The 24,510-nt window shown below is 38.3% G+C and overlaps 3 protein-coding genes, 1 long non-coding RNA gene and 1 other non-coding gene across 10 annotated transcripts in view; 2 read left to right on the forward strand and 3 right to left on the reverse strand.

The window, feature by feature from the left end:
• LOC122408655 (uncharacterized) overlaps positions 1–9,149 on the reverse strand; it is a 130,906-nt gene extending 121,757 nt beyond the window's left edge. For 4 of the 5 annotated variants that reach the window (XM_043415563.1, XM_043415562.1, XM_043415559.1 and 1 more), the window contains exons 1-2: positions 8,992–9,149; positions 6,927–7,365 (exon numbers count right to left, since the gene is read on the reverse strand). In XM_043415563.1, the coding sequence (XP_043271498.1) occupies positions 6,927–6,967 (41 nt within the window). In that variant the 5' untranslated portion in view covers positions 6,968–7,365; positions 8,992–9,149. The remainder of the gene's footprint in view (positions 1–6,926; positions 7,366–8,991) is intronic. The other variant, XM_043415560.1, reaches the window with a different exon arrangement.
• A 1,590-nt stretch (positions 9,150–10,739) lies between these two features.
• Positions 10,740–12,860, forward strand: LOC122410103 (uncharacterized). Its single transcript, XR_006260851.1, has 2 exons — positions 10,740–11,200; positions 11,399–12,860. It is a non-coding gene; the product is annotated as an uncharacterized lncRNA (long non-coding RNA).
• On the reverse strand, positions 12,087–12,159 carry TRNAV-UAC (transfer RNA valine (anticodon UAC)). Its single transcript has one exon. It is a non-coding gene; the product is annotated as a tRNA-Val (tRNA).
• A 1,217-nt stretch (positions 12,861–14,077) lies between the features above and the next one.
• Positions 14,078–18,058, reverse strand: LOC122410099 (neprilysin-2-like). 2 transcript variants are annotated; one of them, XM_043418131.1, is made up of 10 exons: positions 17,953–18,058; positions 17,779–17,888; positions 17,470–17,670; positions 17,099–17,344; positions 16,802–17,013; positions 16,541–16,717; positions 15,843–16,340; positions 15,437–15,719; positions 15,123–15,358; positions 14,078–14,966 (listed from the first exon to the last, which is right to left on the reverse strand). In XM_043418131.1, exons 2-10 carry the CDS (start codon positions 17,885–17,887, stop codon positions 14,673–14,675), a joined length of 2,256 nt encoding a protein of 751 aa, XP_043274066.1. In that variant the 5' UTR covers position 17,888; positions 17,953–18,058; the 3' UTR covers positions 14,078–14,672. The 2 variants fall into 2 exon arrangements, with proteins under 2 accessions (XP_043274066.1, XP_043274067.1); XM_043418132.1 differs by having other exon boundaries at positions 17,779–17,908; positions 17,953–18,053.
• Positions 18,059–20,090: 2,032 nt separating this feature from the next.
• Positions 20,091–23,331, forward strand: LOC122410102 (uncharacterized). The gene is made up of 7 exons (XM_043418134.1): positions 20,091–20,422; positions 20,757–21,175; positions 21,613–21,827; positions 21,919–21,974; positions 22,060–22,282; positions 22,466–22,674; positions 22,868–23,331. Exons 1-7 carry the CDS (start codon positions 20,340–20,342, stop codon positions 22,965–22,967), a joined length of 1,305 nt encoding a protein of 434 aa, XP_043274069.1. The 5' UTR covers positions 20,091–20,339; the 3' UTR covers positions 22,968–23,331.
• The last annotated feature ends 1,179 nt before the right edge of the window (positions 23,332–24,510 follow it).

Raw genomic sequence — 24,510 nt, forward strand, 5'->3', positions numbered from 1 at the left:
TTGGACTCCGACCTTGCAAACTTCAGTGTCATTTTTACCTGCTGAATTGAGCGAGCAGTTTTTCATTTTTAACGATAGATTCGTTCTTTGAATCACAATTGTAATGGAACGAAAGAGTTTTTTTTTTTAACTCGTGCAACGAAGGGGGATCGAGTTGATATGAAAATCCCTCTACATTTATTAATCTCGATTCCTCCTCGCTCGATATCTTTTCCTTCTCTCTCGTTCTCTACCTCCTGCTATATGCCTCTTTCTCACGAATCCAGCAGTCTCACGTTATTTATTGTTCGTTTTGTATTCGAAGTACATCACAATCGAAGCAATGTCTACAAACTCGTGCAGTCATGGCTCTCCGCACTTTGAGAACAAGCGTGTATTTTATTCTGCAGGTAAAGAGAGAGAGAGAGAAAAAAGAGAGGATCATCGGGGCGTACACATTTTGTTTTCCGGCTGTTTGCTCGTCCGAGAAAGACTTGTCGTCTCGCTTGAGTTGTACACTTCTTTCTCGCTCCCCCTCGCTTCTCCTTCTTGCTGTCATTTTTTCTACGAGAATTGACTTATTCGTCGTGGGAGAATGCACTTATTTCCTTATTCTTAAATAAATTCTAATGCTGCACGTGTAACTCAAAGGGCAAATATTTTCAATTGGTTTGCTTGTTAGAATAAGATGAGAAGAACGGGGCATCGGTTTCCGAAATGTTTTCAAGCGGGATTTTTCGGTTTTTCATTTCTCACGTTTCATTTGAATTTTTTTGTTTCACTTTACAAAATAATTACGGATTTGAATATTTTTTGAATACAATGTTTTTTCATGATTTGTGACATTTTTTCTGAATTTTTCTGTTGAAATTATTTACAGTAGGTTTCGTCATAGGAATTTTTGTTCACTTCTCGGCATTCGATCAGGAAACAAGGCACCATCAACCTTTTCGTCCCGCCTAAGAGAATTTTTGAGGTTTTCCCTTTTGGTTAAATAATAGCTCGCGAAGGCGTATGAAAAACAGAATTTGCGGCGCGGCTGACTCCAGAGTAACTTTAAAAAACCAGTATAAAGCCAGGTATGAAAAACCGAGCTTCCAATTTCCCTGAGCAACAGAAATTTCATGATGTTCTATCGATTGACGAAAAAATGAAATTTTGAGTTCAAAAGAACGTCATTTTGACGCTTTTCTCGGGCAATATAGAGGCATCACTCCCTCTGGGATATCGATTTCATGTGGAATTTCCCATGTCGGTGCGTACGAGAGCGAAAAGAGGGAAGGAGAGAGCGTGATTTTGCTAAGCGGTGAATCACTCGCGTTGCATTTTTGTTATTCGTCCTTTTTCCCCCATTTGCGCCACGTTATACCAGACTCATTCTAATTTAATCGAGCGTGATGGTAATGTGCGCAAGGAAAATGCCGAGAAGCCACAAACACACGTACACTGTCTCGGCAAGTTTAATTCACCCGGGGGATAATAAATTCAAGTTCGGAGAGACGAGCTCGATGTACTAATTTGTACGAGGAACGTACAACAGCGGAGGGGAAAAAGGAATTGGAGGAGCAAAACACACGGGGGAAGAGGGAGCGAGGGAGAGGCGAGATAACAACAAATTGGCCGAATATCGAAATGCACGGTAATTAAGGAGTTTCAACGCCCCGAAAGTTCGAGCGACGTGCAACTTCTCATTCAACTGCATTACGAAGATCCTTCCGAAGACATTCCTTGAGACTGATCGATTCCTCTATTTCCATCTTCATTTTTGTAGAAAAAATTGATAAACATGCAGCGGCCAAAATCATTTTTAATGGGAGTTTATGGACTCGATACTTCCTTAGACAAATTGCTTCCCATGCATTTTTCATTCCTCTCGTTCTCGACACATTAAAACCTATTTCACACTGCCCCCTAAATTTTGGCCACGATCCCATGCGCAGTTCTCCGAACATGCACCCTCGAAACGTTACAAGAGAAAATTCACTTTTATCTCCTCCAATGAGGGGTCCCTATTAAAACAAAATATCTGCTTCTGTATTTATAAACCGAGAGCAAGTTAAGAGGCTTACAAGATTATGAAGCTCGGGAGATCTGGCTCCTGTCGAAGAAAATAGCCAACGTAAGTGAATTATCAACGAAACTTAAACTTCTACTATTTCTATGATCGATCAACGATCGAATAATTTAATGGATCAATTCTCTCGGGGCGTGTTTGGCGCAGCTATAAATATAAATCCACTTAAATCTACCGGAAAACGGTTCATTTCGGAGCGCCATAATAAGCAGCCTCGATTGCAACATAATTCATAATCTCTGTGAGAAAATATAGTACAATAGAAAACCATCTGAAACTGGGATCGTTTAAATGTTTTTTTTTTTTTTTTTTTTTTTTTTTTTTCATTTTTGGTCCTTAATTGTGAGAAATCAATATTTTTTATCATCTATTTAAAAGTTTTTTCAACTTTTGACGTTCAGTTATGAAACTACTAAACGATTAAACTACTAAAAAAAAACAATTCTAAATAGGTAATAAAAAATCACAATTGAAGACGAAAAATTTGAAAAAATGTTTAAACGCCTCTTAAAAAATGTGAATTCTCTCTTCGAAAACTGGGATCTCCTGGCGTGTATCACTGCAACGAAATGTCCCATAGAAATTCGTAGTGAAACCTCGTAGGAAAAAGAGTCCAGCTGAATTAATTGCTTTGCTCATAACGAGATCTTGGCGTCGTCCACGATCTATCTGCGAAATTAATGTTTCTCCTAATACACAATTCCGCACAGTATGCATTTGAGCAGTAATACGAAAGTTTCTGTCTCCGTTCTCTGTTGGTTTACCAACTTTGCTGCAGCAGCAGCAGCAGCAGCACGTGCAGCAATTTCACTCGACCACGTACGCATATATACGTATAAAATTATGTATGACGGCTGCACACTGCACGGTGCATCTCTCCTTTATATACACACGTGTGGATAATAACTCTCCTCATCTCTCTTACGGTCTATACGTGTGCGCGACAACAATTAGCCCGCGGCTCAAACACCTTGCGATGTACTCTTTAACGACCGTGTATGGGGTGATTCGGGAGAGCGCGTTGCACCTGTTTCGAGCGAATCGAACGACTGAACGACTCATTTTAAAAACTAACAGCGTCGTTTATTTTTAGACGGTAATGACAAGCGACGGTAACTATTTCGAGGAATGTTTTGTCGAAAATTTTCAGGATTGACGATCTTTCGGTATCGGTTTGAGAACATTTTTTATTTTCAGATCATTTCATTCATTTTTTAGACCACTTTTGGCTTCTGATCGTCGATTCTTGAGAGGGAAAGTGCACCAGCCATGCACTTTCGAGTGTGCTACTGGAAACACAAAAGTCGATGGAAGCTCTCTCGCGAATTAGAAGCTTCGAGATCAAGCCGGGGACGGAAAAAATATGTCATCGACGCAGGTGCGTCCACGCGTCAATGCATTTTTCATGCATTTGTGTCTCTGGGCGCAATGAAAGATCGAGTGAAGTCGACGAAGTCGTCCGAGCAGGTGCATCGCGGGCACGATTCACGATCGACGATTCTGTACGAGCTCGAAGAAGTGGCGTTTCCTGTTTCCGGATATTGTGAATGCGACTTCCTCCACTTCCGCAGGATCTCCTCGTCGATTCCGTTTCTTTATCCCTTTCAATGGCTTCTGCTGCCGGCTGAAGGATTTCAGATTCTGCACGCGGTTATGGAAAAGTTAATTGCAATTCGAGGCTCGCAGGCAATTATCTGTAAGATTCGCTGCTCGAGTTTCTCAAGATAATGCTGCAGAAAGAAAAACTCTTTTTCGCATCCTGAGAGAAAAAAACTGCTGGAAGAGAGCGTGGAAGCTGCAAAATTCATTAATCCGAGCAGCATCGTTCGAGCAACGCAGTAAATAGAGCGGAAAAATGTCGTCGAGGAAGCTGATGACAAAAAATTCTCGAAATTAATTCACTTTCTACTTGACCCCGGTTTGCTCCTTTTTTTATAAAATCGAACAGTACCGCGGGCGAATCGGGGCTAAAATCCGTTGCCATTACTTTTTCTCGATCCGCTGTCGCTCGAGAACGAGGGAATTTTTTAGCGAGAATCCTATTCGGGGATTTTTCAACGGTTCGCAAACGCGCCTGGAATCCGAGAGGGGTAATTCGGCATCTCTCGTGCCTTGTACTCGATTTATAAAATCGCGCGCGGATTTCTCCTCTGCTCTCATCCTCCGCGTGAATTAATTCCTGAAGTAGTTTACAAAGAAAAACCGTTTTTGTCGATATTCCATATCTTTTTGACAATTTTTCTCATTCATCAACATTTGCAAATGTGCACTTGGAATTTTCAAACCGTTTTTATTTCGTCCATCGATGTATGGAATTAATCTTACAACGAGACTTTTTAGGGGTAGCAAATCCTTACTGGTCGATTACGGTGCTTTAAAAAATTGAAAAATCAAGTTCTATTAGAGAAAAATGGCCACATTGAAGCACGGAATTTCGAAGTTTTGAAGTAGACCAGTGTCGTGTGTCTACGGTTTAATGAATATCTGAAAAAAAAACCACTTCCATTGTTCGTCAACCGAAAAAACCTTTCTCATTAAAAGTATAAACTGCCAAGAGATTGTAAAGCGAAAAGCGAGCAGCTTTGAAAATCAATAGCTCAAGGCTTTTTCTCGAGAAAGCGAGCTCAGAAGTGAAACATAACGAAAAATCATATCTTTTATTTCAACCACCTCAATACTCGTTTTATGCTCCCAGAGTGCATGGGCGGTGGGACGTATCCGGAGACTTTTCCCCCGGACGGGCTCTGTGCGGAATGAGAGAAGCATGAAAGAGCGCAAAGCACCGCGGCTGAGGAGGAAATGAAATTCTCCGAGAATTTTTCGAGCTCAAAAAGTGTCCAACCGGAGGAAGCGAACGTTGTCGAGATCGTTCGTTTCTTACGAAACTGCACACCGGGAAGGATTCACAGGGAAAAAGCGCGAAAAAATTCCCCATAATCTCCAGGCTGCTGTCTTTTTTCGTCATTCCGCTCGATGTTCCCTCCTCGAATGCATTTTTCAGAAACTCTGAAATTACATCGGATTACATCGGAGGATGTGGAAAAACTAATAATTGTTTCCGAGTCACAATCGATCTTGTGAGCGAGTCACGTGTTCGTACATCTACAAAGCACTTTTGTGTGACGTAAATTCCCATTAGTAAGAACACGGTGTTTTTTGGCCTGCGACAAGCCTCGGATACACGCACATTTGCATATTCGAATACACAGATATATCAATAGGCATGAATAATTCTGCACTTGCGCGCACGAATTCACTTATTTATTTCATACGTCTTAGGTAGAAAATAAATTGCATCGAGCCCGTCCCATGGGGCCTATGTGCACAAGGTCCGAAAGCGCACACGAGCGATACAAACTTTGATGCCAAGAGGCTTCCTCGAACCTCCGCTCCTTTCTCTCCGTTGATTTACGCGAGCAGAGAGCTGGCTACGGATACAAAGGCCTTTTCGTTTCCAATTTTGGTGCCACTCAAGCAGCTCGAGTATAGTCGATATTTATAATCGGAGCTAAAACCTCTGAGGGGGCTCGGTAAAGCTTCGCATTTCCAAACTTTTTGAAATTGGCGATAAAAAATGGAAACTTGTGTGAATGCTTGTCGGTGAAAAATTGCAAAGTCGGTTGCGGTATTTATTCGCTATTTTTTGTAACTCGATGAAAAAGCTGTTGAAGCGCGGCATGAAAGAGCGGCAGAAAAAGCCCGGTTGAGAAATTTCTTCCGCCGAAAAGTTGGTAAACATTCGCCGCATTCCGCATGGGAAGCTCTGCCGTCCCATGAAAATAATTGCCGGAAGAAAAAACAGTAAAAAAGAGGGCACGAAGACCGCGCGTTTCCGCATCAATAAAAATAAAGTTGTACGAGGACGGAACGGCCCATGTGCGCATCGCGAGAGTGACAGAGAGATGCGGAGGCTGCGACCCAGACAGTCGGAATATCGACGCTCTTCATGAATGGGGAGTCCGACCCGAGGAAGTGCATTTCATCTCTTTCACTCCCTCTTTTTCTCTCGGTTCATCCTTCCCGTTGTAACTGTACCGGTCATTTAAATGTCTCTTTAAACGTGTGTATTACCGAATGAACATAAAGTGGGCGCTCCCCCTCCTCCGCCTGGCCGCGCCGCTCGCTCGAGCCCTCGGCAAAAGCGCATCTCAAAAACGAGACGAATATGTATCGACTCTTATTGTTGAACGGAGACGGCGAGACACGAATACACGGAACGAGGCCCGAGATCATCGTCGTCGTAATGATAATGATCGCGATGACGATGAAAATTTGATGTATTTTTGTGTTAGGGTAAAACGTCTCCGAGTCGTGCGCCACGCGAAGACTTCAACGTACGTCTAAACTTAGACGCACCTCCGCATAACTTTGCCTCTTTCCTGCCCTCTCTCGCTCTCTCTCTGTCTTTCATCCTCGCACTGTTCGCGTAGCCAAGGCAAGATGCAGTGGAACGAGAACATTTCGACGAGAACTTCGATTCGTTGTTTTGCTATCGTTGGCATTGATTGGAAGGTGTGTTTCTTCACTGTTTTCATGCTGTGAATTTCTGGGCAGATTCGGGGCTGCGGGATTGGAGAAAAAGTTGGTGAAATGTTTACGGGAGAAAGGAAAATCGACTGAAGAAGCTTATTCCGGGGAGACAGGTCTACTGAGGAATTGAATAAATGGAAGGGCATGAATATAGAAAACGAAGCAAACGCGATATCAGAACGGGAGATAATCCTTGGGAAAGGAGTTTCTCAATATGTAAAATTGACCGATTCTCTCTCGAATCGGGTTGAGAAACGATGCTTTTTTCTTTCTCTTATTTAATGTATTTAATGCCGCTGGCGCGTTTATTTTTTTCACTGATCATTCCTTATCGTAGACTCACCTTTTTGATGGCTTCCAGCGCCGCTTTAGCACACCGAGCATGAAGATTAGTAGCGCTGTGAGAATTCCCAGGCAAAAAATGAAATCTCTCGCTCCAACGAATGAAAAATCCAACGATAGAAGTCACCGAGACACCAATTAAAATCACTGAAACACCTGCTCCGTTCTCACGATACGATCGATTTTTCGTCCTCCGAATTGTTTCATAAACTCAGCTTCTTTTTACTTTTAATTATTTTATTTATTCGTTCCCGCACTTATCACGACTCTGTTGAATTTTTATTTTCTCTAATTAAGTCGATTTCGAACGCTCGCTTCGGACTCGATCCATTCGTGTATTCGACTCGATCATCCTTCCTTCCTTCTCATTCTGTAGACCGAATTTATTATTTTGTTTCTCTTCAGACTCAATAACCTGGATGAAAGGCCTGCGAGTGGCTCTGTAAAGATTGATATTCACTGAAAAATGTTATTGCTTCGATTGCATTTTTTTTCGTGTACCTAAAGTTCCAGCGACGTTCATCGATTTATTCATTTTTTTCGAGTCTATTTTGACAGCTCAGAGTACTTTTTTACTCATCGAGCAAACCGAACTGAACGTGTGTAACAAAATTTCTTTTTGTTAGTTTTTACGGTCTATTCTGTTGTATCCATAAAGCCCGGATCGCTTGTACCTAATTTGTAGTACGTTTTGAATCACGTAAAAGTGTATTCTTTCTTCCGGGCCTGACACTGTTCTCTCGAGTGTAAATACGGTTATAACGAGTTCTCGGAGTTTCATGCGAGTTTAGTTTGCATAGCTGTTTATTTAGACTCAAATAGTCTCATCGTGTAAAACGAAGAAGGGAGAAAGGGGCGAGAGATAGAGACGAAGATCAAAAAGTGATTGATAACTCTCGATAAGATAAAAAAAAAGGAGGCCAGAATGCGATTAATTGGAATAAAAAAATAGTTGCTTCAAGTTTTCGATACGAAATGTAGGCTGAGTTCACAACTCGCCAAATCTTCGTGCACGTTTTAGATTCAAGCGTTTCACTTTTTTTTCATCATTTGAAAAGTACTTTTCTCCTTTCGTCCCACGTAAGATGAACGATAAATTTGATAAAAGTAAGTAAAAACCCAAAATATTAATTCACCGATAATTTATGCAATAATAATTAAATCAACTGATTGTATATTTTAACTGAAAACCGTCGAATCGTATTATTTTCTAAAAATTCCATCTAACAATGTTCCCGTTAATTTAATTATGCCCCATTTCATAATTACCATATTCATACGTATAATAATAATAATTATAAAATTAATTATCCTCGCTATCAATATTCAGTACGCGCATACATAGAATATGTTGATAGAATCGGCGGAGAAGCTAACCAATGCAAAGTTCGATTCAACTTTCCCGGTGGCTCGATTAGTTCGCCGATCATTTGGCGCGAACAATAAATCTCAAAGTTGGTGCAAACTCTATAATTACGGTTTGTTTGTGTAACCACGTTTGAGTGCGCTCAACTATATAATCAACCAAGTCGTTCCGATTTTGCTTGAACTCTTGCTCGGGAAAATAAATAATAAATATGCACTATTTTTCGATGCCTCGTCGTATCACGTCGTTCTAATTACGAATATTTTTAATATTTTAATTTACAGAGACACGAATAAACTTGCACGTTGTCTTTTAGTGTGTGTGTGTGTGTGTATATATGTGTGTTGCGCACGAAGAATGCAATATTTCATGTAAGATGATCTTTAATCGAACGCGATTGATTTGATCGAGACAAGGACGTCAACAAAATATTCATGTGTACGCATGGACGTATGTTTCTAAACTGAGATCTTGTCAATTTCATTCCGGCTGACCTCCGCCGAGTGGCCAAGCTCCGTTATACGTCAATTTAATATTCATACGAGACGCAATTTTTATTGATTTATTTACTACGAAGTTGTACGAATAAGTAGACGGGGTACGAGTTTATGGATAAATTAATGAAATTCGACTATTACGATCGACCGAAACATTTGTGTTTGGTTGCTTGTCCGTTCGAGCGAATTTAACTTTGTCACACCTTGGAAGCTTCTTCTCCGTTCAATGTAGAAATTTCGATGCTTTTATTTAGCGGCTTTTTGACACGAGACAAAAAGGAATAATTGTCACGAATAAACAGATAAAAACACGCGCGCAACGAGCACACCGGCCGCTCGCCGAGCACCAACTAAACCGAGGAGAAATTCTCAACGCTGAACTGGCCAAGAGACAGCAGCGCTCGAGCCACACGAGGTTTCTGCTTGGCAAGCTCGCACGGGCATTTTTCTCCCCACCACTTCGCTCTCCCTAGCTGCTGCGCTTCTTACAGTGCCGTGGCCATTTCCGAGCTCCCCAGGGTTCCTTTTTCGGGAATTAAAAATCAACCACAATCCTGTAATACGCTTTGAAAAAATACATTCTCTCGTATATTCCGTGAGTGCTCGCGATCCGAGCTCTGAAAAAGTCTTTCAAGTTGTGACATTTTTTGATCTGTGCTATATTCGTCGAACAATATTTTCAGTAATTTCTAACGGTTTCTCGATTCGTTGAACCCGACAACTCTTCGCAACAACGAGAAACAAAATTCTGTCAACAAAAACAAAAGACAGGCGCGTTCGCTGTTGAGAGAAGTACGAAGAATCGGGCTCCTCCGAGTCTTTTGTTATCAACAGCATTCTCGAATGAGTGTGTGGCATCTAATTTTTTTGTAAACGTAATTTCACTGAAGAGGATTACTAGCGGCGTATCCGCAGGAAAGGTAGCTATTTTAAAACTTTAAATTGAATAATTGCTTGAGATCTATTTGCGTATAAAATAGCTTGAAGATGATAAAAACTTGGTGATGCGACGTGACAGCGAGCCGAGTCAAAAGTACGACGAAGTTGTTTGCGAACTTTCCATGCAACACAAAAGGCTATTCGACGAATGATAAAAACGAGCGTGAATAATTCGTCGAGACGAAGAAGTGCTTTTACGTAAAACACGAAAAGGTCACGTCCCTGACATCTTGGCGTTAAAAGTGAGAGAAAAATGGTCCCATGTCGAATTAAAACTGGTCTCTCTTTCTCTTTCTCTCCTAACCTCTCATTCGTTCCATCATTATTTTCCAAAGTAGATGTGCGGAGGAAATCCCTCAAGAGACACGAGATCCGGAGGCTCGCAACACTCACGAAAGGATCGACGTTAATTAGCGCGTCGAGTTTACCAAAGAGAAAGAGAAAAAGAGAGAGAGAGAGAGACGAGGAAATATTCGCGACGACCTCGAGGATCATTGTTTGATCAGTTCCGGCTCGTTTGTTCCACGCCAACATCAAACGGGCCCTCACTCCCATAATTATGTTATTATAATCCGATAAATTCCATTAAGATAATGAGATCGTCAATGGCAGACGGAAGAAATTGTTTCGTCCTTTCCCACACTCAATTTCAATGCACTTGCATTTTCGTTGCTTCCTAACGAAAGCTGTTATGAAAACCAAAGTGCTGAACCTCGGAAAGGTTAAGGAAAATTTTTCAACGCAAAAAGCTTTTAAAAAAAATGACAAAGCACGTTTCGGGATTTTATTAATTTACTTTGTTTTTAGTATTATTTCATAGCTCTTTAGCTTGGAGAATATTTTTTTATGGAAACCCATAAACCGAAGCCTCATCCCATTGAGCTCGAGAGCGTGCGGTGTGCTGTGTACCACATTTGGCTCTTGCGCGCTTCGAACCCTCATTTCCCCCCGTAATACAAGTCCACCGATGCAAGCTGCACACGTTCATCGATTTTTCGCGTTCTCTCACCAGTGCACTCCACCCCCGCGCAACGACAGCGCATTGCAACCGCTGCAGGAAAAAAGCTTGTAGAATCGTCGAGAAAATTCCGCCCTTGCCATATTTCTCACTTCGTATCTTCCCCATTATTTATGTGGCTCTCGGAAATATTTTTGTTGTGCCAGTGAACAGTGAGTTCGTAAAGTAAAAATATCATGGTCGATGGTGAAAGAGGAATAAAAAAAAAAAAAAAACAATGCATTCAAATGAAACCGAAGAAGAACAAGAAATTAAATTCTGAAAAAAATCGTCATTGGTTTTTTGTTTCTCCACGAAACCCCGCATTCTTTCAATAATTATTCTCGCACTTGTTACTGATTTTGTGAATATTCGTGTTGGGTCATCATTGAAGATTTTCCATAAAATTTCAATCGGTAGGTATCATAAATTATGATCTCAAGAAATCGAAAGTTCCGGAATAAAAAATTGAAAAGGTGCGCATAAATTTTTTATTTCACCATTCGAATTGAGGGTCAGGCCTCCAGAACTCCAATTTATTATTGTAATTCACGAGGAAACGCGAGGAGCCGCAAATGCTTTTATTATGCACATAAATATATTTCTACATATGTTTAGTTCTGCAATGCAACTGCAATGATAATCGAGAGAGAATCAATTATGTCCAACGACAGGTTTACGGTCTCCGTGGATGCCCAGGACCCCCGGGGGACTCTCTATCCTTTCGTAAATAAAAAATGAAAAAATATCTCCGCGGGGCCCTGCAGTACACGAAGAGGGCAGTGAATCCAGCAGCACACATGAGACGGGACTATCGGATAAATGAATCGAACGATCCTGGATGCTGTATACATATGGACGCGATGATTTAATGGAATATAATACTTTCCACGTCAAATTGGTCTCGTGAACTCGGACACGTTGAAGCATTGAAATTTTTTAAGTAACTCAAAGTATTAAATAAAATTTCAACTGAATATTTCTCGTGAAACATCTGCGTGATTCGCTCGAATTTAATGCGTTGTTCGAAGGTCAAAATTGTCACAGAATATGGAAAGTAGTGTATAAATTAATGAAAATATCAATTGTTTGGGTATGAAACTCTCCGTGTTTTTAGAGCGTTGCATCTCACTCGAGCCCCGCGGGAGTATAAAGTATAATAATTTCTGGCGAATATAAATTGGTCGCCCACACGCTCTCGCATCGAAGAATACCATTGCCTCGCGATAAAATGTTTCATTCGCTTATTTAAAATCAATTAACGGTTTGTTTATTCATTTTTTATTTACTCTCGTAATGAAACAATAAATGGTTGTTGAATGTTTTCTTTTTTAATTGACTCGGAAAACACAAAAATTTATGTGGTTCCGGCCGGGATCGAACTGGCGACCTTCTGCGTGTAAAGCAGACGTGATAACCGCTACACCACGGAACCAACTTGTTTTTTGGTATATTTTTATTGTTTATGGGTTAGTGAAATTTTAGGTATTGACACTAATTAATTTGGTTAATTTCAAGACGTTAGGAAAAATACAATTGACCAAAGAATTAATTAAGTTAATAAATTTAAGTTGGAATCGCACATTTGAACTTCAGATACCAATTGAGCTGGGCTCATCACTCATGGATTACCGACGGATGGTAACTTTCTCGGCTGGTAAAAAACGAACGTATTACAAACTAGCATCTTTGCCAGAAACTTTTCTACCGAAAAATTCATTGATAACGAAAAAAAACAAGTGAAAAGTCAAGTTAAATTTACTGATCAAAGTAAAAACTCACTTTGAACAATAAATTCAATTTTTCCAATACTAGAATTTACCAATTTCTAATACCAGAAGCACATTTTACCAGAATATTTCTATCGGTGAATGTATAAATCGAAACAACTGTACCATGGAAGTAAATAATTTTTAAAAAATGTATACGACGCAACATATTTACTCCATATAAAATTTCTGTCATATTACGTAGGGTGTCAATGAATTTTGGTAGAGTTGTTTCTGGTAGAGATATAAACGTGCCGTATTACACAAAGATATATTACTTTCTTTAATCTGAATTCATTTTTTGAACAATAATTATATGCTGTGTATGATTGGATGAAGAAGGAATAATAACATTGGAGAAAAGTTACTGAAACATTTTTCAGTTAGTTTAACGGGCTACTTAAACTTAGCCCCCCCCCCCCCCCTATTTCGGCTTTGTGAATTTTTTCCAACGCCAATCGTTTGACGATGTTTGTTCGATCAATTAAAACGTTTGTTATTTCAATCACAATAATGTTAAACCACGGAATTGAAAATTCCGTCAAAGTTAGCCACAATTTTTTTCAATTTTCATAGTCGCGAGGTTTAATTAGGGTCAAATCGACTCGAAACCATTTGACGGTGACAAATAAATGTTGGTTTGTTCATAGTTATCGTAAAAAAAAGAATGACATTTTTTATCATTGGCTATATCACCCAGAACATTCAATCTTGAAAAATGTCGTCGTTTTCTTATAATTTTGACTGTAATCGTTTCACAATCGTTTGGTAGTGATTGGTCGATCAATTGCGATTTTTTTTTTTTAATATAATAACTATAAATTACGGAATCAAAAATTTCTATGAGAATTTAAGGAAGGTGGATAACGAAATCAAAATAATCACAATTTGATAAAATTTGGTGATAACATTTTTTTTCAAATTTTTTTACCACATGGTTATCGAATAATTGAGCGTCAAATCGAAATTCTTATGCACGAGATGTATAACTGTATATGTGTAAACTCTATGCTTATACACGTGAACTTTAGTGTTCGATTACTCGAGAGCTATGTGGTAGAAAAATCTTGAAAAATTTATATTGTCTTATATATTTTTAAAGAATATATTTACCAAATTTTATTAAATTCTTATCATTTTGAAATTCTTTATATTTTTAAGATGCTTTAGCATGGCAACATTGTATCATCGCGATCCACCCTCCTTAATAAATACATAGATACGCACATCCGAGACTTGGGTCGTACGTCATGTTGACGTGTAAGGTTATGATCCTGAAAGAGCGATTGTCCGCGGAGCGGAGTACGATTCAAAAAAATGAAATACACCATGAATGCTGTAAAAAAACTAGAAACAAGTACATTTATTTAGTTTTAATTCAAGTTTAACAGTACCGGCAGAGATAACGGGCCTTGAAAAAATTGATATTTCATTCCCATTTCTATATTCAACTTATCTTTTTTTCTCGTAGCCAGTAAATCATAATGAGCTAATAAGAAGAGTTGAGAAGTTGATTCTGAGGTGGAATCATGCGGTTACAGCGATTTATTGAGGGATCGGTACGGTTCGAAGCAAGAAGTCGTATTTTTCGAGTTTCTTTTTGTATTTTAAAAAGTATACAAAGCGAAATAGATACAATTCACTTCCATTTTATCGGTATAATTAAATTTCAATCTCTATAAAAAAGAAAACGAAATATTATATTCATACGATTGCCATTCTAGAAGGCAATAGAAAATACATGAAAAAAATTATAGTGCACTCGAAGCATGTTATACATTTGTTATGTAATTTATGGTTACATCGACTCACAACTTAATACTACGTTTTCTAAAAGGACATCGAATTAGCAGAACGTTTTTTTAGCATCGGTTGAAAAATGTCGCGTTCTTGGACTGACAAAATTTGCTATTGGTTTTGAATCGATTGTGGAGTGTCATTTAAATTCAACGAAAGAGCATTGTTTATCGCTAAAAAGTTGTTCGCAAATATTTTGCTTATATTTCCATAAAATCGTTATGATGTTCAAATCCATGAATAATCGTACACTTATATCGTATAATATACAGCGATATTGTTCTCAAAGTTGTTTTACAAAAGAGGAGAACATCTCCTTAACGAATGTCATCGTCATTTTAGAACTTTTTCAAGCCGCATCGAACGAGCTTAGGTCAAATATTTACCAATCGGGACATTTTTTCTCAGGATTAATTTTGGAGTCCAGAGGGCAATTGAAATCTTTCGCAAATTCGGACATATTAGACAACGAATCCAAAACTCGGAACGCCTCCGGTTTCGATGCTGAACACCAAACGTTCGCTGCACTTATCCAGAACATCTGTTGTGGCGTCCTATCAATTCCGGGCAACTTTGCTTCAGGTCCTTTTCTCTTAGCCCAACTATTGTATGCGAGGTACGCTTCTTTGAATACGCCCTTGTCCACGATATTTTCACCTTTTATAATACTGTTTAACTGGAGGAATCCAAAAAAGGAAAAATCGTATTAGCCATTATGCCAACACAACAATTGTCTACCGTTGTACTCTACTCGTTTGAGTTGATTTGAAAATCCTTTTCTTTTTTTTTTATTATTACCGAGTCTTTTGGACCAACATTAGACGGTACTCACTTTGAGGTTAATCTCTTCATTGGTATAATTTGCGTATCGATCGGCTGTGCACAATAATGCGCGGTTGAAAAATTTCTCTTCGGTTGATGGCTCCCACCGATCGACGAGATTGCCATTTTTATCATCGAATCCAAGAGTCATTTCATAACCGATGATAGACCCAATGGCACCGTAATTCATGTATTTTGGTAGATCGCTATTGAAGAAATTATCGTGGAGAATACCAGCGAGAGTTTCTGTCGAGATACGTCATTGTGTGTATTGATCCATGTTTCATATTCAATGTTCCTTCAAAAGAGCAGATAAATACTCACGAATACTGTTCGCCGAAGCTCCATAAAAGGCATTGGCTGGGCTTGCTAGTGAAAACTCATCGGTTTGATTGACCGGTTCGCGCAGTTTACTGCACACGTATTTCCTTCTGTATATATTTAGATTCTGAAGATTTTCGAAATAATTGCCTTCGGAGAGTTCCAGATTTTTGTAAAACTTCTCGAGCCTCTCGTCGTTTAAATCATCGGGATAAGCAACATAACTGGACATCGATGCTGCTTTCTCGAGGGCGTTCCTACGTGTTTTTTCATCCATCCAGTCGACCTATTCATAGGTGCCATTAAAAAATATATATATAAAACAACACAAAGTACGGCCATGACACGTTACTATAGTATTTAACAATTAAAATCTTTGAATTATCTCAGTAAATTGGTTCGGACATACCGTTTTCAAAATTTTCGCCAATTGTTCTCTGACGTCCGTTATCATTTCGACTGCACTTTTCGTAGCGTCTTCGGTGAAGTATTGTCGCCCATACATAGCGTTAACGCTCTTCGAAAGCACTGAAGAATCTAATATGCCAAGGCATTCTTTCCATCTTGGCTCACTCTCCGGACGTCCGCTGATTTCTGTATAGTAGGCCATCTGCCTTTTACGTAAAACTTCGTTCAGGTATTTGACAGTACCCTTGACAGCCCTCCACATTACGTAATTTGCTTGAACTCTTTTCGGAGTCTCAATTATCAATTTCTCAAAAGCGCTAATGTAACTCGGTGCGACGACAATTACAACATCGTCTTCTTCAATGGTGACAGATGATGGTAACAATCTGCTGAAGTATTCCTTCCAAGGTATACTTCGATATTTTGTCGTTAGTTCCGCAAGTGTCATCGGATTGTACAGTTGAGTTGTATTACGACGTTTCTCTTTCGACAATGAAATCTATTAAAATATTTTAAAAAGTGGAAGTTCATACCCTCGCTTCTGGTGTTGGACTATTCGGACTTTTAGCATAATTCTAATCAGGCATTAATGTTATAAAATGATGAAATTTATCAGTTAATGGATCAAGTGTAGCGAGCTTTGTGTTTAAGTTATTCAGAAGTTGGAAGACAAATCACTGCTAATGAGAGTATACGCACGTTCGCAAGTTTCATTTCGAAACCCAATGACTCTTTGAGTTCTTTCTTGGCACGATCTCTCGGAGCACCAAGAATAACGGCGACGTCCACCATATAACGGTAATAAGCGTCGACGACTTTATTTTCGAAACCCTTTGACAGAAGTTCGCGACATAGTCCCAGATCTGCCTGATCAAGCTAATAAACGGCAAAATAGAATATAGAAATTGTTTCACTTTATCCACGTCGAAAGCGATGATCTGAAGAAAATTACACACATACATAGACAACACGTTTTGTGGTGTTTTTAAAATCTACATGGATTCTGAAATTGATGAAATAGCCGACAGGGTATCCACTATCTTGAAATTTGTATACAGAGTTTGTCCAATTGAAGTCTCTATCGTTCCATGAACCACCATTAAGAACCGGCCAACCACCAAGTTTGTTCAAAGTCGCATAAAGAGGTCCAAGTCCCTCGGCCTCGATCGCTGCTATAATTTTTTTTCGCTCGTTAATATCACCTTTTTGTAACAACATTTTACGTAGCACGTGCAACAAAAGTAACTTAAAACTTACCTTCGTTCATACAAGACTTATAGAGAGTCTTGACAAGTCTCAAAGACTTGGGTTCGCCGGGTTTGCTTTCAGCTTCGATGATCTCTTTTTTTCGCGCCTTCAACTCCTCATCAAGGTCGCCCAACATATTTACACTGGTTTCAGAGCCAGGTATGACCATTCGTTTAGGAAAGCCACCGCATGAAAATCGATAAAAATGATCGCAAGGGTCAACGTTAGGGTCCATATTCGTTAGGATCCGAAATGCTGGCAATTGAATTGCATAAATTATGGATTATGAACTTCTTGCATGTCTATTAGCCCAATGTTTGTCCACAGGTGAGAGAATGAAATCGAATAATTGTGGTCACTACCATTCCGTTTTTACGTACCTGCATTGCGACAACTTTTTGAATTACATTCATTTTTTGATTCTTCCGGTTTATTAAACGTTGGCATCTTCTCGTTTCGTAACCTTTGACATTCCAGAGCTTTGATTTTGGACAAATTACCCAATTTCTTGATTTTTATTTTTTTTACTTTGAAAAACGGCTTTACTAATGGCGCTCTGTGAAAAAGGTATCCGTCGATTGCTGAAAAGTTGAATATATACTTCGTACTCAACACGACTTGACTTATACGACAACAGGAAACTTCCTCATTAAAGAAAATCTGCGTATAGTCGGTATATCATTAATTACCATCAGATTCGTTCTCATTTTCGTTTTTTTTTGGATAAGTTGAAGCCAAAATAACGTCCACTATCACTGTGAATAGTATAACTATTTCAAAGAATTTGACGCCCATCATTCTAAAAACGAAATACAAATGCTGACATTTTTCGATAATATACAATTATTTTCAATTTTAATTACTTGCGAATCGATAGAATCTCAAACACGAATGAATCTTTAGCAGCCTGCGAATCGTCGAATTCTCGGCCAGTGTCGTCCACTCCGGTTTCTCAATACTCAATGTATCTAACTACTGCTGTCTCAAAAAGTCGCTGAGTTTATATACGCTGTGAAAATTGATAAGTGAGTAAGCAACAGCATCACGTTTTTGATATAATGACCATAATATCATGCCCAGTTTTTGTGTCATATCATGCACACGTGTCGATGCCAAGGCTTTTACGTGCTGGAGACACAACTGCCAAGTAGCTCTTTGTTCAAAAAGCAAGAAGCATCACATTCCGAGTTCATCGTGTATCGAGCATTAAATGTATTGTGTTTATAAATAAAAATGAAGGAGCGTTCAGTCCAGAATCATTTGCACACTTTTCTTTTTACTTTTATACATTTTCACACTTTTCTTTGTACTCTGGTCTGGAGGTCACTGGGATAGTATGATCCGCGGTAATGTAGAGTTTCGTATTAAGGAGAGCTTGTATTGTCAACATTTGTTTTTCCTCCGAATTTTTAGCCGCTGATGAACGAAAATAAAAAAACTAGCTGGAGCTAAAAAATAACGGATAGAACATGCAGTGAAAAAAGTGAGACATATTTTTTTTATTTGTGTAATGGACGAGGCAAAATTATGGAATTTGTTTATAAAATTGGAAGAATCATTACCGAGAATGAAAAGTCACATTCGTTTTGTATTCTCATTGAATTTGGAAGAGGTACAATGTCATGGGTGCTCCGAAACAATATACTGAACAAAGCAAATAAATTCAAACCAAGATCCTGCCCGAGAAAACCGAATGGAGTATCAATGGGATGGAATGGGGAAAATTTCAGCGTGCCTTTGGTACAGGAGCAATTGAGAAGGGAAATTTATTGAAATGAAAATATTTTTATCTATTATGCCGAATTCGAGCCAAACATGGAAAATACTTACTTGGCATATTCGTTGTTTGAGAAAACTTTTAAAAGATGCAAGTGTTTGCTGGATTCTATAGAAAAAAAATATGTGCATTTTTTTAGTGATAATAATTGATAACGCCTTTCATTGCGAATGACCGAAATTTTATTTACACTACAGGGCAAAAGTATGGGCATGCCAATCGAAATTTCTTGACGCACTATAAAAGTTAGATTGCTCAGTCAAAAAAGTGATATTGAAATTTCACAATTTCACATTTTGAAGAAGACACATGGAGCTTCGCTTTGCACTTTTAAGAAAATAATTTTGAATTCTTTCCGGCCCTTGGAAATCGCGGGCACGCTTTATAAATCATTCTTCCAAGGGTATTTTCCATGAAAAACGTAGAGGGGAAGCAGTATCCGTAATTTCATCTTTTTAAAAGTTGCGAGCGATTTTTTCTCCCAGAGTTATCTCATTTTTTGCGAAAAAATAGCGTTTCTAGAAAATATGGCGTAACTACAAAACTATAAAGTTTTTGCGAAAATGTCAAGAGGGTGAAAATGTGTATGCAATTATTCTATACTCGCTCGAATTTTTGTTGGAGATTTTTTGAAAATTCATTCAAGTCGAAATCGTGCGTCTCGGATGTGCTTATATCTATATGTATTCATATGGTTCGCATCGAAATTTTCAATTTCATCTTCTAGAATTATTATATTTAAAAAAAAACGTTTCACTTGATCGAACAATCACTACCAAACCATTATGAAACAGTCAAAATTATAAGAACAACAATATTTTTTGTGATTGAATGTTCTGGGTGATATGGCCGATAATGAAAAATTTTAAATGTCTAGCTGTTTTTCTTTTTTTACGATATGTATGATCAAACAAACATATATTCGTAACCGTCAAACAATTCCGCGTCGATTTGACCCTAAAACTTCGCCACTGTGAAAATAAAAAATAATTGGGGGCAAACTTTAATAAAAATTTTCAATTTCGTTTTCTAGAGATATTATAATCAAATAAAAGTCAAACGAACGAACCATTGGCGTTGGAAAAATCAAAAAAGTCGATATAGGGGGGCTAAGTTCAGGTATGTAGCCAACAATTTAACGCCGTGATGGTGTGGCCATCATCTGGTTTTTTCCCTAAAGTCGGGTGGTAGGTTGTAGGTTTCCATATTTTTGGTTTGGGACTACGTTCACTCCAGTTACTCGCTCGTACATCGTTGCGCGTCGTCTCTCGTCTGGATGTACACATTTTTTTTCGTTCTCTTTGGCAAAACTATACAGTAAAATCGAATCCGTGCGCGAAAGAACAAACGAGGTAGAAAAAAAGGCCGACAAAGAACAGTATAGAAAAATTGTATGAAAGAACAGTTGTACATGCTTCTCTCGCGTTGATGAATAGTCCAAGTCATAATTAGGCGGACTTTTCGTAACGGATCATGACCGATATGGGTCTGAGCCTGGACGATATAATTAAAAAAACAAAACCATCGAAACCTGGAATAATGCGAGGCAGAGGAGGGTAAGTTGAAGATTTCATCCGTTTCATTAGATATTTGTGTTCGGAAGTGACGCCGCGGTGATCTTTCAATATGGGGTACTATTATGTGAATTCTCAAAAAAATATGCTCTTTTTCCCTCCGAAATAATGAATTCGAACTTTGGGGCACTGCCGTGAATTCATGAAAATATTTTTTCCGTCATAAATAGTGCGGAGTACGCTAAGCCAGTATCGTTTATAACCTCAAAAACCGAAGAAAATTGTAAAAAATGCACCAAACGTTAGACCAGCCAATGAATCGTGAAAAAATAATTATTTTCAAGTTTTAGTCTTAGAAATACTATTCAATTTGCAGAATACGCAGAGGAGTAAGCCGCGGTGCTCGAGCTAATGGTGTTGCTAGACCGAGATCCGTGCCAATTGTGACAGATGCACGTTTCAAGATAATACAAAAGAATCGTGAAAAATTAACTGATGCAAGAGACAAATTAGCAGAAATTGCCAAACAAAGCGATGCTAGATTGAAATTGGACAAATTAAGAGCAAGCCACGTCAAAAAAACTGAACCTCAAATGGGTAGCATTTCCAGAAAGACAGGACGTAATGGACGAATTTCCCTTATGACCAACAAGATTCCAACTTTAATAGGACATGTACAAACCCAAAATTACATGCAGCCGCCTCCCGTCATGAATACTCGGAATGTTGGTTACAAGCAGCCTCACCAAGAACCTCAATACATTTCGGAAGATATGGGTATCGACTATAATGAAGGTTTGATTTTCTTTGGAGTACAGAAATGGATAAATTACATTGAAGTTTCTTAATTCTAGATAAATTTTAGCTGATTGTTGTACGTTTTAATTTTATCCAATTCAATTTTTTTTAACCTTTCAAATGGCAACGCCGTCATACGGCGTTCATTTTTGACGCCATATGTCGTCATTGCAGTCCCAATGACATGCGATTTCAGTATTCCCAAAGATTTTTAATAACTACAATTTTGTCAACCATTTATGTTATCCCAGGCTTGTTTAATTGGTAAAAAAAATTTGTCATTTTACATACGTCAACATATTTAATACCCATCCGATCACGATTTTAATATTTTAATCTTTAAATGAACTCATAATTGTTGACGATCACAGAATATTTGAAGCTTTCACATTTTTTTTCGGTCCTTACTATATTAATGGCTTCTTTTTCATAAGATGTTTACATGATGGATGCTCCATCCTTAAGGCGTACAGTGAGCAACGAGTACGCTCCAATCCCGCCTCCTCCACCTCCTGTGTTCAGTATGAAGGCCGGAACACCGTACACTTGGGTCAAACAACCTACTGGAAATGTTCTTAGATCGGCTATGCCAAGAAAACCAGAACCCGAGAGACCTCGAGATTTTAAAGTCGTAGCACGTTCGCAAATGGTAAAAGATTGAAATACAAAAAAATTATGAAACGATAAAATGAAGAACTGATCGAGCAGAAAACGTTTTATTTACGTGTATTCCGTTTTAGTCGAAATACGAACCTGCATCCTACAGAGAAGACTGGACATTCGGATCAAAATCAAGGTACATTGACTCAAAATCCATGCAAATGAATAGTAAGACAAACGTTGTAACTTGTAAAGTTTATGGAGAATTACTGGGTTTTCAGGACTATTCTCGCTGAAAGTCCCATAGAGCCGAAATATTTCGATCCTCGTAGTCACAGAGAAATAGGAGTCAAATCTCGTCTCGACGGTATGACGAGCAAGCAGCAACGGCCCATGGAAAGTATGGGGAGACCAAAAACCAGCTCGACCTCATCCTCTCATTCTACTGGTTACAGAATTGTCGTCTCAAATCTTCAAGCTAACGTCACGCAAGAAGATATCAAGGTAATTAACAAAAGAGGAACAACTTTTCGGAACCAAATCTCACAAGAAATACGAACAAAAATAAAACTTGAAAATTTCAATAGCTTCTTTCTATATACAATTGCCACATTTTTAGTAAATTCAACGCATTTGCAGTGAAATGTTTTTACCGATTACGAAAATATTCATGCATCCTTTGCACAGGAACTTTTCGAAGACGTTGGAGAATTGCTTGTTTCACGACTGGTGAGACCGGGCACTGCGGAGGTTATTTATAAAACTCTTAAAGACGCCACGAAAGCTGTGGAAACTTATCACAACAGACAGTTAGACGGCCATCCGATGAAGTGTCTTCTGGTGAATCCACGTTCGAAAAATAATCCAACGGGAACTGCTGTTCGATGCTTAACCGAGTACGAAAATGCAATTTAAGCAATAACAAAGATCAAACGACATGTATAATGATTCGCAATTAATATCAGCCTCACGATTATGCTTTTACAAGCAAACCTCATTCGAATGACATTTCTATCATTTTCTCGCTCGTTAATGATTAATTTACCAATAGCTACCAATAGTTATTCATTTTTATAAATCATTCTTCAGGCCTAGAAGAACTGCAAGTTCAAGCAGCGTTCAGCCGAGTTTAGGATCGGTGCATCGTGCCATATTCGACGACATCATCGTCAAGCTACGACCAAATTGAGTAACGGAAGTGAAGTAAAAAACAGAAGAATGTTTGAATTCGATGAGGATCAAAAGCTCGGAATTATCGACTATTCGTAAAAGCCCGACGAGATGTTCGTTCAGACAAGCCTTAATTCCGTTTCATTGGTAAATAAAGTAAATCTCAATCATATTTGTGGGATTAACCCAGTCATATTTTAGCATGGGTCACTTCGATTTGAAATTCTCTTTTGAATATGCCGCAAGATTATTGCTAAAAACGAACAAAAACAAATTTTTAATCGTGACATATAATAATAAATATCTGCGAAAACAGACAAATCCCCTTTCCCCTATCTCCTGATGAAAAAAATGAAAATACACGATCATCGAACAAATTGTAATTCTCGTTTTTTTCTTTATACCTTCCGACGCTTTTTAAATCCTTCGTAGAATCGTGAATCCTGTTCTATGCTAATTTTTTTCTACTAATTCTCGTGTCACACAAACGCAGAATTGCGAACATTTTGTGCATCGAACTCAAATTCCAAATAATGTAAAACTAGTCTTTACCCGTTCAGTAGTATTCAGTAGACATTCAGTAATCCCCGCAAGTTTCGTGTTCACGATGGAGATGAAGAAAAAAAATATTAGCGATGCTTTAAACGATTCAATGACCAATAAAGTTTCGAAAAATTTCCATATTCCGTTGTGAAATGCGAAGTAATTCTATTTTCTTGGAGAATAATGTGATGTTTTCACTCATCCCTCAGATAAAATATTTTTATTTTAGAAGTTGAAAATCACGTTCCTTAATCGATTCAATCAATTGTGGTGTGGCACCGTTTTTGGTTTGACCAATTGTTTAGAATGGTTTTTGAAATCGAACATTTTCGACACCGTTCAACCGATCGGAATAAGGAAAAGTTTTAGCTTGTATCGAAAAAGGGCAGGAACGCATTGAGATGATTTTCAACCGGTTGAACGATTTCCGAAATTCTTTCCTAGGAACTTTCAATAGTTCAATAGAACTGATGCTATCGCTTTGGATATTCATTGGTAATAGTGTGATATACTCATTATCTTTCCGAGACAAAATCGTGATTTGATCACTGCGGTGAAAATATTGAATAAAAATGCATTGAATTATTTTTGGTCATTTGTATTCGAACACTTTTCTTAACGATTCTCAAAAAAACATTTTTTTTCCGTTTCCAAACATTTAATCCTTCTCTAAATCTTTCTAAGAACTTTCAAAGTGTGAGAACAAAATTGTCGCTGTGTTTTTCGTGCAATATTTTGCAAGAAGATTCAAAATCTTCGTCAGAATTGTTTTAATACAACGAAAAAATGTTATTTTCTCCGATTCTGTGCGACCTGCAAAAACAGAAATGCTCATAGAATTAAATTATTATTATGATTATTCGTGTAAGTCATTCCGAAATTCATTTACGCTGTTGATACGTGTCACAAAGAACGCACGTAATTGTAAACGAGACCTTTATTTTTTGATGTTTAAAATGTCGGAAATACTTTTTTAAGGATAAGGACAAAGGTAGAATTACAGAAATTAGATAATTATA

The sequence above is a fragment of the Venturia canescens genome, chromosome 4 (assembly GCF_019457755.1).
Source record: "Venturia canescens isolate UGA chromosome 4, ASM1945775v1, whole genome shotgun sequence".
Classification (NCBI taxonomy): Eukaryota; Metazoa; Arthropoda; class Insecta; order Hymenoptera; family Ichneumonidae; genus Venturia; species Venturia canescens.

Excerpts from the sequence above, each read along its gene's own strand:
- LOC122410102 (XM_043418134.1), top strand. The coding sequence starts at position 20,340 with ATGACCGATATGGGTCTGAGCCTGGACGATATAATTAAAAAAACAAAA. Across the intron at positions 21,828-21,918 it reads TCGTAGCACGTTCGCAAATG|TCGAAATACGAACCTGCATC; the intron begins GTAAAAGATTGA and ends ATTCCGTTTTAG. Across the intron at positions 22,283-22,465 it reads TCACGCAAGAAGATATCAAG|GAACTTTTCGAAGACGTTGG; the intron begins GTAATTAACAAA and ends TCCTTTGCACAG.
- LOC122410099 (XM_043418131.1), bottom strand. The coding sequence starts at position 17,887 with ATGATGGGCGTCAAATTCTTTGAAATAGTTATACTATTCACAGTGATA. Across the intron at positions 17,014-17,098 it reads TAAGTCTTGTATGAACGAAG|CAGCGATCGAGGCCGAGGGA; the intron begins GTAAGTTTTAAG and ends AAAAAATTATAG. Across the intron at positions 15,720-15,842 it reads TGGCGAAAATTTTGAAAACG|GTCGACTGGATGGATGAAAA; the intron begins GTATGTCCGAAC and ends ACCTATGAATAG.